Source organism: Chrysochloris asiatica, unplaced genomic scaffold (genome assembly GCF_000296735.1).
Source record: "Chrysochloris asiatica unplaced genomic scaffold, ChrAsi1.0 scaffold00092, whole genome shotgun sequence".
Lineage (NCBI taxonomy): Eukaryota > Metazoa > Chordata > Mammalia > Afrosoricida > Chrysochloridae > Chrysochloris > Chrysochloris asiatica.
In genome coordinates this window covers 261,452-277,119 of record NW_006408610.1, presented here as the reverse complement: position 1 = coordinate 277,119, position 15,668 = coordinate 261,452, and the positions used below count along the sequence as shown (strand labels likewise).

Below are 15,668 nucleotides of genomic sequence, written 5' to 3'. Positions count from 1 at the left end.
TCCTGTGTTTACCCTCCAGCACCACACACCAGGACTACTAGGGAGGCTTCAAAAAGTTTGTGGAAAAATTCCAGTATCTTTTCATTTACATTTTTTCATGAACCTTTTGAAGCCCCTTCCTAAGAATTTTGTTCTTTTAACAAGAATGTTATTACTAATGCTTAACTGTGTTTTTATTGTTTTAGGACTTTCATTAAGCAGATTCATATCCTGTGTCTACATTTGAAAATCAAGTTATCATCCATATCTGATGGTTTTCCCTATCAAGAGGACCTGGAGTGTAATGTTTGCATTACAATGAATTTATGAGCAGTGTTACTCTGGCCTCTACTTGTGTGGCACAAAATGGCCAAAGTCCGTTGTTTTTTCTGTTTCTGCAGATTGCATAGTCCTCAGAATTTAAAGTCTTGCTATTGTTAATTCTTTCCATATTCATGGTGCTACATTTGCAGTATCCATCAGTGGCTAAACTCTGGGCGGCCTGACTTGAATGGGACGCTAGTGAAGTAAACGGGTGATAAGCGAGACGGAGCGCGTGTCAAGGGAAGATGGCTTGCTGGCTTTCTCACCGTGCAGGGGGCGGCCATGTCTAAGTCTTCTTAGTCTCAAGGATTACCATTCTTCTCTCCCATATGTTGCTACTTTGCTTTTCAGGGCTTTAGTTCTACCTGAATTAAAGGGAATGGAAAAATATACCCTTGGAACAACCTGTTATAAAACTAATTGCAGCCACTGAAATTATTCTTTGAAAATTTTTAAAGGAAATCAGTATCTTAAAATGCTTGATTAAATAAACCTTTGTGTCCTCTGATCATCACTTGAAAGAGGTGGCTCAACTCAGCGTGAAGACACTTGGTACAGATGAGGGAGCTTCATAAAGTTTGTGGAACTATCCTGTTACTGTTACTTCCATTTTCCTAAGAACCCTTTGAAGCCCCCTTGTACACACTTTTTGTACTCACCTCAATGTTTTCGCATGATCAATTTACCAGCTTCATAAATGACTGCAATGCTTGTCAATTCTGGGAATTTACAGTGTTTTATGCAACACGGTATGTCTGTTAGCTGAAACAACTGTAGTTGTTCCTTTAGTACTTGCTTTTCCATTAGCCAGGCCTTTTACAACCGTTAACAAATTAAGCACACAAATTTCACTAAAACTGAGGCAGTCTTTGCTCTCTTCTGCATCACTGCTGTTTCTATTGGGACAACTCCTCCCCTAGTTATGGTTATACTGAGGGTCTAACCATGAAGCCAGATGACTATTATCCACACAGGCCCCAAGGCACAGCTATACCAATGACCTGTACCATCTTCAAATCCTGTCTGAAATGACCCTGCAGTAGATTCTCCTTTGAAAAAGAACAGAGAAAACATTTGATATGAATATAAACGAGGAAATAAAACAATCCAGGCATCAGGCTCACTTTGTTCATGTTTTCAGTGTTTAAAGTCCATTTTCCTGTACTATTCCACCAACTCTTGTTGCTATCAAGGATACAATTTATGAAACATTTTCCTTATGTGTTATAAGCAATTTCAAAGACAAGAATTAGCCACTGACCAGGGTTGCTATGATATGAGTTGGAAACGACTCCACAGCACATAACAACAGCAACAATGGATCCTAATGTTAACTAGAAAAATAAATAGCTAAACAGAAATGCCTACACATATATTCACTGATTAAAAACTCTATCACGACCAAACTTTTCTTTAGACTTGCTTCAGGATCTAAGATTTAGAATTAACCATAAAATAAAGGAAGCCTTGAATATTATTATCATATAAGGAGCTCTGGTAGTGTAGTGGTTACGAATCGGGCTGGGAACCACAAGGTCAGCAGTTTGAAACTACCAGCTGTTCCACAGGAGAAAGATGAGGCTTTCTGCTCCCGTAAAGATTTACAGCCTCGGAAACCCTGTACAGGGTCGCTATGAGTTGGAACCGACTCCACGGCACATAACAACAACATAAACAGTAAGAGAAAAAAACCTCTGGAAGCAAGAACTGGAGAAAAGTAATGCATGCAGAAAAATAGGGATGTTAATACACTTCACTGCAAACAAAGCACTGGCCATTCATTACCAATGTGCTATACGTTATCACACTACTGGGTCGAACATGCCAATATACGGACTGTTGTTAAGTGCTGCCAACTCAGTTCTGACTCATAGTTACCCTGTATAGTGTTTCTGAGAAGCAGCTGGTATTTCTGAACCGCCAACCTTGCTGTGAGCAGTCTAGTCCTTATCCTACAGTGCCACGCCAGAACTATCCTGTAACAAAGACCTAAAAAAAACACACACACACAAAACAAAGTCGGTAGTTTAAACAAGATTGATGTTATTTTCTGTCTGTGAAACAATCTGGAAATTGTTTTGGCAATTTTGGTACAAGGACCCAGGTCCTCTGTGTGGTTTCTCTCCCAACACCATAGCATCATTTCTTCTGCAGAGTCAGATGGCTCACTACCACATTCACTTCTTCAGGCAAAGGATCAAGAAAGGAACCCAAACTAGGCACACACCACTCTGAAGGGCACGCACCATTTCCCCTCACACACCACACAGAACAGAACCATGCCTACCAGAGACTGAAGAATGCTCTCTTCCAGGGTGCTTGTGCACAGCCCAGACCAAGGGTTCTGTCACTGTGCAACAAGGAAAGACTGTCTACTGGCGAAGACTGCTGATGCTCTCTGCACATCTCATTTAGAATAAAATTAGAAATTCAAACTTGAAAGTCATTCAACTGAGAACATGCCAGGATTGACAAGCTGAAAATAACTGCTTTCCTTCCTTCATGCACTCACCCAGTGCAACAAAATACAAAAGTGCTACCTGAATGATTTCCAAGGTGTTATTTTATTGGCATAAAGCCTAAATGAGGTGACAATTCCCCAGGTCGGCCAGTTAGCTATAATGAACTCAGCTGGGGAAAAAAGGAGGCTGTGGAGTTCCTCTTAAAATTTAATGAAGAAAAAAAAATCTTTCACTTATAAAGTAATAAAATACTGATTAATCTGAGCAATTTATCAGAATAAATTCCAAAACAAAAATTTTATCAAGTAAAAAGTCTGATTATTTTATGATGGCTTTTGGAAAAAAAAAAAAAAAGGTAGAGAAAGGTTTCTCAAACAAATCAACCACCTGTGTATTTTCTTCCTTTATTAAGGGAGAAAAAGTCTTCATGATTCTGCTAACAGACCATCGAACAATGAAGAGAAGGAGTCTGGAATGTCTTACATCTCCACCCTGCTGCTTGGTCTCCACCCTCCTGGGTCTCCGTCCTCCGCAGGGAGCGGAGTGAGTCCATCCCACAGCAACTGCAGAGTGAACTTGGTGCGTCAGAACCAAAGTTAGTTTGCTTATGTCTGATGCAAAAGTTCTCAACTCTGGTTCTCTGTTCTGTTACATACAGAGTCTTCCAGATTACAGATTACAAATGACCCCCATATGATCTGTAGAACATCAATCAAAGCTACAAAACAGATTATATCTAAAGTTATTTTTGTTTGAAACACACATTATTATTCCAAAGTCCCTAAATTGTGCAAGCCACTTTCAGGTGGCTTTATTTAGATGACCCAAGATGAATAAGTGTCATTATTGTTGTGTAGCTATGAAATAGATCATCATCCTTTACCTTGTTACATTTCCTCAATATAAAGTTCCCAGTCACTATCCGATCACACCCAATTTCTCCATTTCCAAAGAAGCCAAACAAGGGAACACTAGGAAAAAACTTCCTGAATGCATCAGACTCCACATTCTCCTTTGTTCTGTAATACTGAAAGCCCCTGCCCACACATGCAAACATGAAGCCGAAGGTGTTCTGTTCGGGAATGTTGGCTGCTTTCAGGCGCTGCACCACAGCCTCGGCGGTCTTCTCGTCATTGACGTCCTCATTAAGGAGCACTGTGGCACTCTGGATCCGGTGTCCGCTAAATGACAGTCCAACCACACCAGTGGCATCAACATCCAGAGGGTTTCTAAAATATTAAATTATAAACGGGAATTAGGTCATGAAACAAAGTTAAAATGTTAATGTCTTTTTTTTTTTTTTTTTGATAAAAGGAAAATCCTTGCCACTCAGTGATGGATATGGGGAATACACTGAGGGTTAGAAATTAATCTGATGAAATTGATGCATTAAAAAATTATAGAAGGGGAGACTTTGGCAAGATGGTAAACCAGGCAGATGCACTACATGAACCCTGTACAACAAAGAGACCAAATCAAACAGACAACAGATGAAAATCCTGGAACCATAAACTTCTGAAGCTAGGTTAAGAGACGTGGACAGAATGCTTGCTGGGAGCAGGGACAGTGAGGAAGACTGATGGCGTAACCACGTTGAACTTTTGTGAGCAGCTTTGGCAACAGAAGGTGGCCTGGCAGAGCAGGTTCACACAGGCAATGGGAAAGGTGACCAGAGGTGTGGCCAGCTCCCACCTTCATGCACCCCAAGCACAAACTCTGTTCTACAGGAGTTGGGAGCCACACTGCTGTGAGGCAGATGCCAGCTGCCATGTTTCGGTGCCTGGATTCAGGTGGCCTCAGCTCCAGATAAAACCACCAGATGAGCTTTAGTCTAGCAGGAATCTCCATAACCAACCACCCTGCCCCGCAGCTGCCCAGTGGTCCTGACAGACACAGAAACCAGCTCATCAGGGGCCTCCATGAACTACTTCTGGACTGCGGGTCCTGAACTTAGATAATAACTCTCAGGAATTCCACTGTCGTACCCGCCCGCACCCACCTTGTGAGCTTCTAAGGCTGGCAGGAATCCCTCAGAGTTTTCTCCTACAGGTCCAACAAATTGTACTGGTTTTTTGGTTTTTGCTTTTCTTTCGTTGTTCTAATGTTTTTGTTTATTCTTCTCTTTTCCATTCCCTTGAAGTTTATCCTATCTCCGCTTTTGTTTTTCTTTCTTATTCCCCCACCCCCTTTTTTTCCTACTGTTTTTCCTTTACTACTCTCCAAGTATTTTCTTTTTTTAAATTTCTTCCTGTTATTTTCCTCTTCATTAGCAATATTTTTCTGTCCTTTTCTACTCTTTTTTTTAAATGTTTTATTGTGAATTATGTGATCGTTTACATGGGAGAACATTAGCTTTACATTCATTCTATTGTATATCATCTCATTGTCATGGTTACAGTCCCCTCCATACACCATCAACCAACCAAAGGGTACATACCCTGAAAGCCTGTCCCCCACACACCCTACCCCCGGTCTTCAGCACACAGCCCTTCTCCCTCTCTGTGTCTAAAGTCCCCAGCTGCTCCATCGCGCCACATCATCGTCTCTGCCTCCATCTCAGGCATCACTGCTTCTCTGGGTAGGGTCCCGCTCTCCGCTCTTCTCTGTTGATGGTCCTAGGGACCTCTGCTCCTAGACTGGAAAGTTAATCACTCCCCTTCTTGCTATAAAATGTCTACCTTTACATTTCCAACCCTCACAATCAGTCCTGATAACAATTGTTCACTATTGTATCATAAGAGACCCATCTGCATTTCATTTCATCAGCCCTGCCTAGACAGATTGTATACTACTCACTGGAGATTCTACCTTCCTCCAGGCCCTCTGGATCTAGGTTCCCTCTTGAAAGTTTGTAAGCCAGTCACTTCTTGCCTTTGTAGCCACCGCCCCCCGCCCCTTTGGGTAGCCAATGTCCAAGTTGCCCATCCCTGTCTACTCTGTGTGTGGAGAGGGTGGGAATGATTCTTGCTGTAAGGATTTGTTCCCTCTTTTGAGCTACTGCATCCATAGGTGTAGGTCAAGTTCATCAAATTGTATCAGATTACTTTTTTTTTTCCTCTACTTTCTTCTTTGGTTGAGCTCTGATCATCCAGTCATTGAAGCCAAGTCAAGTGTGTTATTATCTGCAAGTGTGGGTGTTCTTGTGCATATGCCCTCTCTTCTTACCAGCTGGACGCTTCACTCTCCACTCTAGTCTTCTGTGGCTATGTCACTGACTCTGGGCCCAAGAGTCCCCAGGTCTTGCCACACTGCTGGCCAATCAGGTCTTCACCACGGTTCACAGAAGTCTATTGAACATTGTAGGGCTTAGCTCGCTGCTTCATTGCTGTTTTTCCCTCCCTTCCCCTTATCGGTGACGAGCTTCTCTACTCTTTTTTAGTTATTACATTCTTTTGCTGCCTGTTTTTTCTTTCACTTTTCTCCTTTATTTTCTCTCTTCATTGATGGTTGTTTATCTGTTTTGTTTTCTTGTGTGTGTATATAGGGGGAAAAGGAAAGTTTTCTCTGCTTTCCTACCCAACAAGAGACAAAAACCATACCCATGCAGCCCAGCCACAACCATATTCTCTGCAGCGCCACCCACGGGGCAAGAGCCAATGTAAGTAAGCTCTTGATCAACAATATACCTACCACTTGGTGGACAGCAGCCCACACCGGACAAACCCTAAGCTGAGGTGCACAAATGGCAGAGAACAGTGCACACACTTCCATTCTCTAACTACACCCACAGAAGACATTTAGTGAGGGTCTAAGAACACAGCCTACAATCAGTAATTAAATACAAATACACCACCACAGTGTCCCGGCGACAACAGATCAATTTAGCTCACACAAGCAACAAGACAGAATAGCTCACGGAAATGACCAAGATGAAGACCCAGGAAAAGTTTCTCAGGAAGAAAAAGTAACAGCACTAGCTGAAAAAGAATTCAGGAAAACACTGTAAGAACAAACAAAATAAATGCACATTTAAAAATAATATAAAACTTATGATTAGAAATCCAGAAGATTTATACTGAAATTTCAGAAACAGACAATTTTTTAGGACAAAGGAGTGGATTGGAAGCAATGGAAGTCCAAATTAGTGAGCTTCAAGATGAACCCTTCAATACTAGTATGCTGGGAGAAGATTCTGAAAACAGAGTGACAAGAATCTGAAGAAAGCCTAAGAATTATGTGGGATGCCAGGAAGAGGAATAACTCATGGGTGACTGGCATTCCAGACAATAAAAAGCACAGAGAAAATTGTTGAAGAGTTGTTTTAAGAAAACGTCTCTAACAAGATGAACCAAAAAGCATGTAAGAAGCGGAACAAACCACTAGATCAAAAACTAAATAAAATCACCAAGACATAGCATAATACAATTTTCCCAAACCAAACACAAGCAATGAATTCTGAGAGCAGCTCAGTAAAAATGAAAAGCTGCCTACAAAAGGGAACTGTGCAAGTAAGAAGGCAATGGGATGACACGTACAAAACTCTGAAAGAAAAAAACTGCCAACCAACAATCATATGCCCAGAAAACCTGCCCCTCAAACACAACGGCGAAATTAGTACATTCACAGACAAACAGAAATTAAAGGAATCTGTAATGACCAGACCAACTTTACAAGCAATACTAAAGGGTGTTTTCTAGGCTGTGAACCAGTAACAGAAGGCAGAAACCTGAGATGACTATACATGCTAACACCACCCAGAACTCAATCCACATATATAAGATTTAAAGTAAAACAAACCCACAAGACTGAAAATAACAATTGCTGAAAACATAAGCTTAAGTTCTTATGTTTTTGTCATTGATAGCAACAAGTGATTCCTTGATACAAAGCAGCAAGATTTAAAAAGGTTTGTGTTGTTGTGGGTTAATGTGCCAGGCCGACCTTGCAGCCCGCCCAGTGCATGAACCCACAGTGCCACACCAGGACGAAAACAGTAAGGCTAATAGCTAGTGGCAAAACTAGATTCTAATGGCCTCTGCTGCCCTTTTAGCTTTATCTGACTCCCTCTGCTGGACACTTGCAGCACATGCTCTCAATCTCACCAAGACTTAGTTGCCTCTCTTTTTAGGGAATATGGGTCCTAGACATCACTGTAATGTAGCAGTGATTTACTCAACAGCTTTTCTTACCCAATGGACAGTATGCTGACCGTTTTAAATGAATGCGTCATGTAAAGAGTTATGATTGGGGGAGGAGGGGCTTATTTCCCATACTGGTCTCCTAGTGTGGATAAGCACTAAACTACAAACCACAAGGTCGACATTCAAACCCACCAGCTGCTTCTTGGAAACGCTGTATAGAGTTGCTATGAGTTGGAATCGACTCAACGGCATTTACCATCTCCCATACTAAGTATAAAAACTAGCTGAGCTAGCCACACTGAAAACCTACCTACCACCACTGCCCTTACTGTTAAACAAGTTAAATGTAGAAACAAAGACACAGGGAAATTAGGGGATGGAACTCACACATAGATCAAGAGAACTGTGCTTTCCACAGGGATTTCAAGGCTGTGACCTTTCAGAAGTAGATCACCAAGCCTTTCTTCAAAGGTTCCAATGGGTGGGGGGCATGAACCACCAGGCTGTCAGCTTAACTATCTGTGCCTGGTGTGGCACTGTAGGATAAGCACTAGACTGCCAATCTCAAGATCAGCCATTTACATCCACCAGTTGCTCCTTGAAAACCCTTTACAGGGTTGCTATGAGCCAGAACTGACTCCACTGCACTTTAACATCAACAATTATGCCACCTCAGGACTCAATCCATAGCCACCTAGATTTCAGTGTATATACGTATAAAATGTAAAATGCACACAAAGTCTGATGTCATACTATGTAGATTTCAATGCACTTGGCTTTCATCCTTTTTTTCCTCACTGGCAGTCCAGAGACTCCAGCTTAGCTTTTTGCTTTTCCAAATCCACTAATGAAAAAGGATCAGAACTTGGATGATTTGTGCTGTCTCCACATGACCACTCAGAGAAGTAGGTACTAGTGTTTATAAGGAAGCCCTGGGGAGTGAGAAGGGAGGCTCACTTTCCTGCCTTTGAACCACACTGGTGTCCACTTAAATCAGCTGAATTCACATTACTACAGACTTTCCTTCCAAACAGAAGGGCGTAATGCCTTCCAACACAGAAGAGCAAACGTCTTAGTCACAAAATCAAACATTCACAATTTTTGGTCTTGAACAGACCTTTTATGAAGATACATATAATACAGGCTTCTTACAACCGTGTGCCAACACCAGCAGTCTGATAAAACACTCCACAGGAAAAAAACCTTATGGCCAAATGGATTTGTGGATGGAGGCTGACTTACAGAGCACAGAGCATGTTAGAGAGGCTTTACCGTAAAGACACATTGTTTAACACCAATGTCCCATACAGGAGTGAAGAGACCTTGGAAGGAAGTGACAGTAAACCTCAGAGCTGTCAAAAAACATCTGTAAGCAAGGGCTTGTTACAAGTCTGTTTAAAATTCATTCTTACAAGAGTTTGAGGCCAACTAAGACTAAGTACGCACTGCAGGGACAATGCATGACATTTCACTCTTCAACTGTGATCACAGTTAGGGTGAGACTAGTTAAAGCCCTTAATCTAAATCCAGGGCAAAATGCAATCAACTGTTAAGTGCCAGTGAGTCAGCTGTAGCAAGTCTTTAAATACTTTCTAAAACTGAGACCATCTTTCCTCCCCCCAAGAGACATACTTTTCAGAAGTCAGTGATGACAGGTTGTCCACTTGGCCTCCAGCCAAGATGATGTTCATATCACTGAAAGTGCTGACCACTCGCTGCAGATAATTGCTAGCTCCCACCTTGCAGCAATTGTAGCCGAATACCAGGACCACACGAAGCTCTGGGTTATCTAAGAGACCTGCAGAGAAAAGAAGGACCAACAATGAAAGGCCTATCTCAACAAAACAGATGATCTTCTGTATCTTGCATAATGAAACTACTGATGATGACTTACATTCCTAGTCAAGTATGTAAGCTCCCAGTTTTCCTTTTTACAAGCTCACACACCATTCAAAACTAGAGAAACAAAATGGTTTTTAGAGCCAATACTTAATGCAAATAAAGAAGCAGCTATGTAGCAGAGCAGAGCAGCCCTTGGTGGCCCACGGTGCCAGCAGGTTCCACACAAGCCACCATCTGGAGTGGAAGGGAACACTGGTCTACATGAAACAGAGTTAGGCAACATTGAGAATTTAAAGATTCAGAGACAACAAACACAGAGAGGCATTAACGCCTCTGTTTGGGTGAATGTTGTTGTTAAGTGTCGTCAAGTCGGTTCCGACCCACAGCAACCCTGCTTAGGGTTTCCAAGGAGCAACTGGTGACCTTGAACTGCTGACCTTGCAGTTCAAACAGCTTTGCAGTCTGGCGCATTAACCCACAAAAGATATATCCACAACATGGAATCTCTGGAACCTATGAATGTTACCTTTATTTGCAAAAAGGGTCTTTGCAGATACGATTAATTGAGGATCTTGAGATGAAACACTCATCTGGATTATTGGAGTAGGCTCTAAATCCAGGGACGACTGTTCTTAGAAAAGGTACACACAGGAGAGACAAGGGAAGAGGCAGTAGTGACCACAAAAGCTGACTGAAACCTGAATGGCATGACTATAGGAGCGCCCACAGCCAACAGCCACATTCTCCCATATCACCTCCAGAGTGTCCGGCTGCCAACTTCACTTCAACACGGAACCTCTAGAACTGCGAGGGAGTGCTTTTCTGTTGTTATAAGCCACCAAGTTTGTCATGCTATGTTATGGCAGCCCTAAGAAGTAGACACATCACCAAAACACAGACACTGTCCACTTAGTCCAGGAAAGGGAGGTTAGGAAAGAAGGTGGTGGATTGTGCCACCCCATGACCAAGTACTAACCCCAAATAATGACTTGTTCTGGGAAGTGCATCTGGTTCCCTTCTTCTCCACGGCACACTACCACCACCACCCCTACCACCCCAAGTCATTATTAGGGGTCTTTTTCTCCCTCAGACCAAAGTAGCAAATTTTAATGGAGTGGGTTTTTTTTTTAATTTCTGAGTTGGAGGAGGCCTGCGGGATCAACAATCTAATATTATTTTACGAGGAGCATTGTCACTCTCAGACAAGTGACTGGCCCAGGACAATGTCACAGCAGACACTAGATCAGAGCCCATCTCCTGACTCTCAGAGGGCCTTTAGAAGCAAAGACTTCATTGTTCTATACCTCTCCTTTTCCTACTGTTTCCTAGGAGTCGTGAGGTGGCGTTGCAGGATAATGGGCTGGACCCAAGGTCAGGCTGAACCTGAAGGTTGGTGGTTCACACTCACCAGCTGCTCCTCAGAAACACTATACAGGGCTGCTGTGTGTCAGAACCGACTCAACGACGCTTAACAACAACACTACTGAACATATTCCTCTGAATATTCTAAAAGGTGGCATAAAAAGTTAGCTCTTGACTAACCTAACAGGTTGTTGGTTCATTCCTTCCAGAATGAGCCTGAAAGAACCAAGTCCTGGTAAGCTGCTGCTTCTGTAGGTTGGAGCCGCTCTGGAACATGTGGGATGGCCGTAAGAATCACTTTGACAACAACAGGTTTGGGTTTTGCTACATATAAATAACCGAGATTATATATAAAAGGCCTGGTAGCACCGTGGTTAAGCACGGGGTTGCTAACCCAAAGGTCAGCAGTTCAAGCCCACTAGCTGCTCAACAGGAGAAAGATATGGCAGTCTGCTTCCATACAGACTTACAGCCTTGGAAGTCCTAATGGGCAGTTCTACTCTGTCCTATTGTTGTTAAGTGCCGTGGAGTTGGTTCCGACTCATAGCAATCCTGTACAGGGTTTCCGAGGCTGTAAATCTTTACGGGAGCAGAACCTCTGGTGGTTTCGAACTGCTGACCTTGAGGATGGCAGCCTTACTCGTAACCACTACGCTTACAGGGTCACTAGAAGTCAAAATAGACTCCACAGCATTATGTTTGTTATTGTGGCACCACAGGATAAGCACGACCTCAAAGTTGGTGGTTCAAACTCACCAGTCGCTCCTTAGAAACCCCTACACAGGGTCGCTGTAAATCGGCACACAACAACAACAACATGCACAGAGAGAAAAGGAGAGAGACTGAAAACAGGATAAACAGTTAACATTTGGACAATATTCATGAAGGATATACAAGAACTCTATACTTTTCTATAAGGCACTTAACAACAACAACAACATGTTTGAAATTATTTTAGAATTGAAAAAGGTTAGGTAGCCTGTGGTTGTTTTACTAGAATTATTTAAAAACTGATAGAGACTTCTGACAATATTATACTCAAATTGTTCTTTCAGGTCAAAATCATATCTGTTATAGGGATCAATTACAGTTCATGGGCAAAATCCTTCCTATGGCTGTACATTTCTATAAACATAAACACAAACACATCCATTTGTTTACATAGTGACTGTTTTACCACAAATTAACATGGCAGACAGAGACTGCAAGTTTAAAATATCTCCTGTCTAACCTTTCCCAAAATTAGCTTGCCTACCTGGTGCACCTTGGTAGGTCTTTAACTCATGCAAAGACACTGAAATATTTTGAGGATAATTTAACAACAAAAAGAAAACCCAATCCAAAAACTGGGCAAAGGTCTTGAATAAACATTTCACCAAAGAGGACATTCAAATGGCCAAGCATCACATGAAAAGGTTTCCAATATCATTACTCATTCCTGTTGCCATGGAGTCAATTCTGACTTATAAGAATCCTACCAGGAAATACACATCAGAAACACAATGAAATACAACCTCACTCCCAACCACCTCCCATTACAATGACAATGACCAAAAAACTGGAACAAAGGTTGTGGAGAATATAGACCCTTTCTCCGTTGCTGGTGGAACCGTAAAATGGTACAGCGAGCCTGCTGTTGCTGTTGGGTGCCACTGAATTGGTATCCACTCATAGCAACCCTGGGCACAACAGAATGAAACACTGCCCGGTCCTGGGCCAACCTCACAAGTGTTACCACGCTTGAACCCACTGATGCTGCCATTTTGCGAATACATCTCACTAGGGGTCTTCCTCTTTTTCTCTGACCCTCCACCCTACCAAACATATCCCCTTCTCCAGCAACTGGACCCTCCTGATAATATGTCCGAAATATGAAAGACGAAGTTTGGCCATCCTGGCCTCCAAGAAGCACTCTGGCTGCACTTCTTCCAACACAGATCTGTTGGTTCTTTTGGCAGCCCATGGCACTTTCAAGATTCTTCTCCAACACCTTAACTCAAAAGGATCAATTTTTCTATGGTCTTCCTTATTCACTGTCCAGCTTTCACATGCATATGAGGTTACTGAAAATACCATGGCTTGGGTCAGGAGCACCTTAGTCTTCAAGCAGACATCTTTGCTCTTCAACACTTTAAAAAGGTCTTGTGCAGCAGACTTGCCTAATACAATACGTCGTTTGATTTCTTGACTGCTGCTTCCATGAGTGTTGATAATTGATCCAAGAAGAATGAAGTCCTTGACAACTTTAATCTTTTTCTCCCTTGATAAGAATGTTTATTGTTCCAATGGTGAGGATTTTTGTTTTCCTTCCATTGAGATGCAATCCATACGGAAGGCTGTGTTCTTTAATCTTCATCAGTAAATATTTTCAGTCCTCTTCACTTTCAGCAAGTAAGGTTGTATCATCTGCATATCACAGGTTGTTAATGAGTTTTTCTCCAATCCTGATGTCACCTTTTTCTTGATAGAACCCAGCTTCTCAGATTATTTGCTCAGCATACAGGCTGAATAAGTATGGTAAAAGAATACAACCCCGTCATACATCTTCCCTAATTTGAAACCATTCAGTGTTCTCATGTTCTGTTCAAACAACTTCCTCTTGGTCCATTTAAAGATTCCTCATGAACGCAATTAAGTGTTCTGGAATACTCATACTTTGCAATGTTGTCCATAGCTTGTCATGAGCCACACAATCAAAAGCCTTTGCGTAGTCAATAGAGCACAGGTAAACATCTTTCTGGTATTCTCAGCCAAGATCCATCTGACATCAGCAATGATATCCCTCGTTCCACATGCTCTTCTGCATCTGGCTTGAACCTCTGGAAGTTCTCTGTCAATGTATGCTTGCAGTCATTTCCACATTAAGTTTAGTAAAATTTTACTCGCATGGGATATCAAAGATACTGTCCGATGATTTCCGCATTCCATTGGGTCACCTCTCTTTAGAATGGGCACAAATACAGATCTCTTCCAATCAGTCAGCCAGATAGTTATCTTCCAAATTTCCTGGAAGAGATGAGTGTGTGCCTCCAGTGCCGCCTCACTTTCTTGAAAGACTTCAATTTTTATTCCATCAATTCCTGGAGACTTGTTCTTTGCCAATTCCTTCAATGTACCTTGGACTTCTTCCTTCAGTATCACTGGCTCTTGATCATATGCTACCTCTTGAAATGGTTGAAAGAGAGCAAGTTTCAATGTCTCTTCTGATATCCATTTTGACCTTTTCCTTCTTTCTTGTCTTTTTTTAAAATTTTTATTGTGAATTATGTGTTTGTTAACATGGGTGAATATTATCTTTACATTCATCCTATTGTACTTTGTTTCAATGCAATGATCACAATCCCCTACATGGATCATCAAACACCCAAAGGGTACACCCCACATGCCTGCCTCCCAGCCGCCAGACACAACTCCTCTCCCTTCCTGAGTCCAGAGTCCCCAGCCGCTCCTTCTGTCCACGTCATTGCCTCTGCCTCCATCCCTAGTGTCCCTGCCTCTCTGGACACAGTCTCGTACTTCGCTTTTCTTTTTCTCCCTTGGTTCCAGGGATCCTCGCTCCTGGACTGCAAAATCAGCCGCTCCCCTCCTTTTGTTACCAAGCATTTACATTTACCTTTCCAACACTCACTGTCAAACCTGATAGCAATCATTCCCTATTGAATCACAGGAGTCCTTTCCCCATCACCTTTTATCAACCCTATCCAGACAGGTTGGAAACAATTCAGTGGAGGTACTACCTTTCCCTGTATTCTCTGGAGCTAGATTCCCTATTGAAAGCTTGTAAGCCAGTCACTTCTTGCCTTTGTAGTCCCCACATTTTGGGAAGCCAATGTCTAAGTTCCCCCTCTCTGTCGACCCTGTGTACCAAGGGGTGGGAATGATCCTCACTGTAGAGGTTTGTCCACTCCTTTGTCATACTGCATCCACAGTATAGGTCAAGTTCATCTCATCCACTTAGAGTGGGTTACTCCTTTTTTTTCCTCTTCTTTCTTCTTCTAGTTATGTTCTGATCATCTAGCCATTGATGCCAGGTCAAATAGGTACTATCTGCAAGTGTGGGCATTCTTGTGCATCCCCCCTCACTTTTTATCAGCTGGATGCTTCACACTCAGTTCTAGTCCTCTGGGGCCTTGTCCCATACCCTGGGCCCAGGAGTCTCCAGGTCTTGTCATACTGCTGGTTAGCCAGGTTTCAATCCGGGTTAGCAGGAGTCCATTGAATGTGGTCGGACTTAGCTCACAACTTTGTTACTGTTTTTCCCCATCTTCCCCTTATCGGTGACCAATGTAGTCAGAGCAGGACCATATGCCTGCTAGTATATTCTATTTGAGTTTCAGTCTTGGAAGGGGGTTTGCCTTGAGGGGACCTGACCACTTGCCTTGATGGCTCCCTGGGGAACAACTTGCTTGTTCTTGTAGTCAATTGACTGCTGTTATTGTTTTTTGTTTCCCCCTGCCACACACACACACACGTCTTTCTTTCAAGAAGTATCTTCTGTTCTCCTAGCTGCTCCAGACTGATCTGCTTGTCCTTTCACATGGGAATGTCCCACTCAGAAGATTCTGGATGAGGATCAGGATTCCACCTATGGTCTTGTGCAATGCAAAGGCTCTGCAGG

At 42.5% G+C, this 15,668-nt stretch overlaps 1 protein-coding gene across 1 annotated transcript in view; it reads right to left on the bottom strand.

The window, feature by feature from the left end:
• Positions 1-3,550: 3,550 nt before the first annotated feature.
• Positions 3,551-15,668, bottom strand: part of FBXO22 (F-box protein 22) — a 36,509-nt gene continuing 24,391 nt past the window's right edge. Inside the window, exons 6-7 of the mRNA XM_006866454.1 lie at positions 9,479-9,644; positions 3,551-3,994 (exon numbers count right to left, since the gene is read on the bottom strand). Coding sequence (XP_006866516.1) covers positions 3,577-3,994; positions 9,479-9,644 — 584 coding nt within the window. The 3' untranslated portion in view covers positions 3,551-3,576. The remainder of the gene's footprint in view (positions 3,995-9,478; positions 9,645-15,668) is intronic.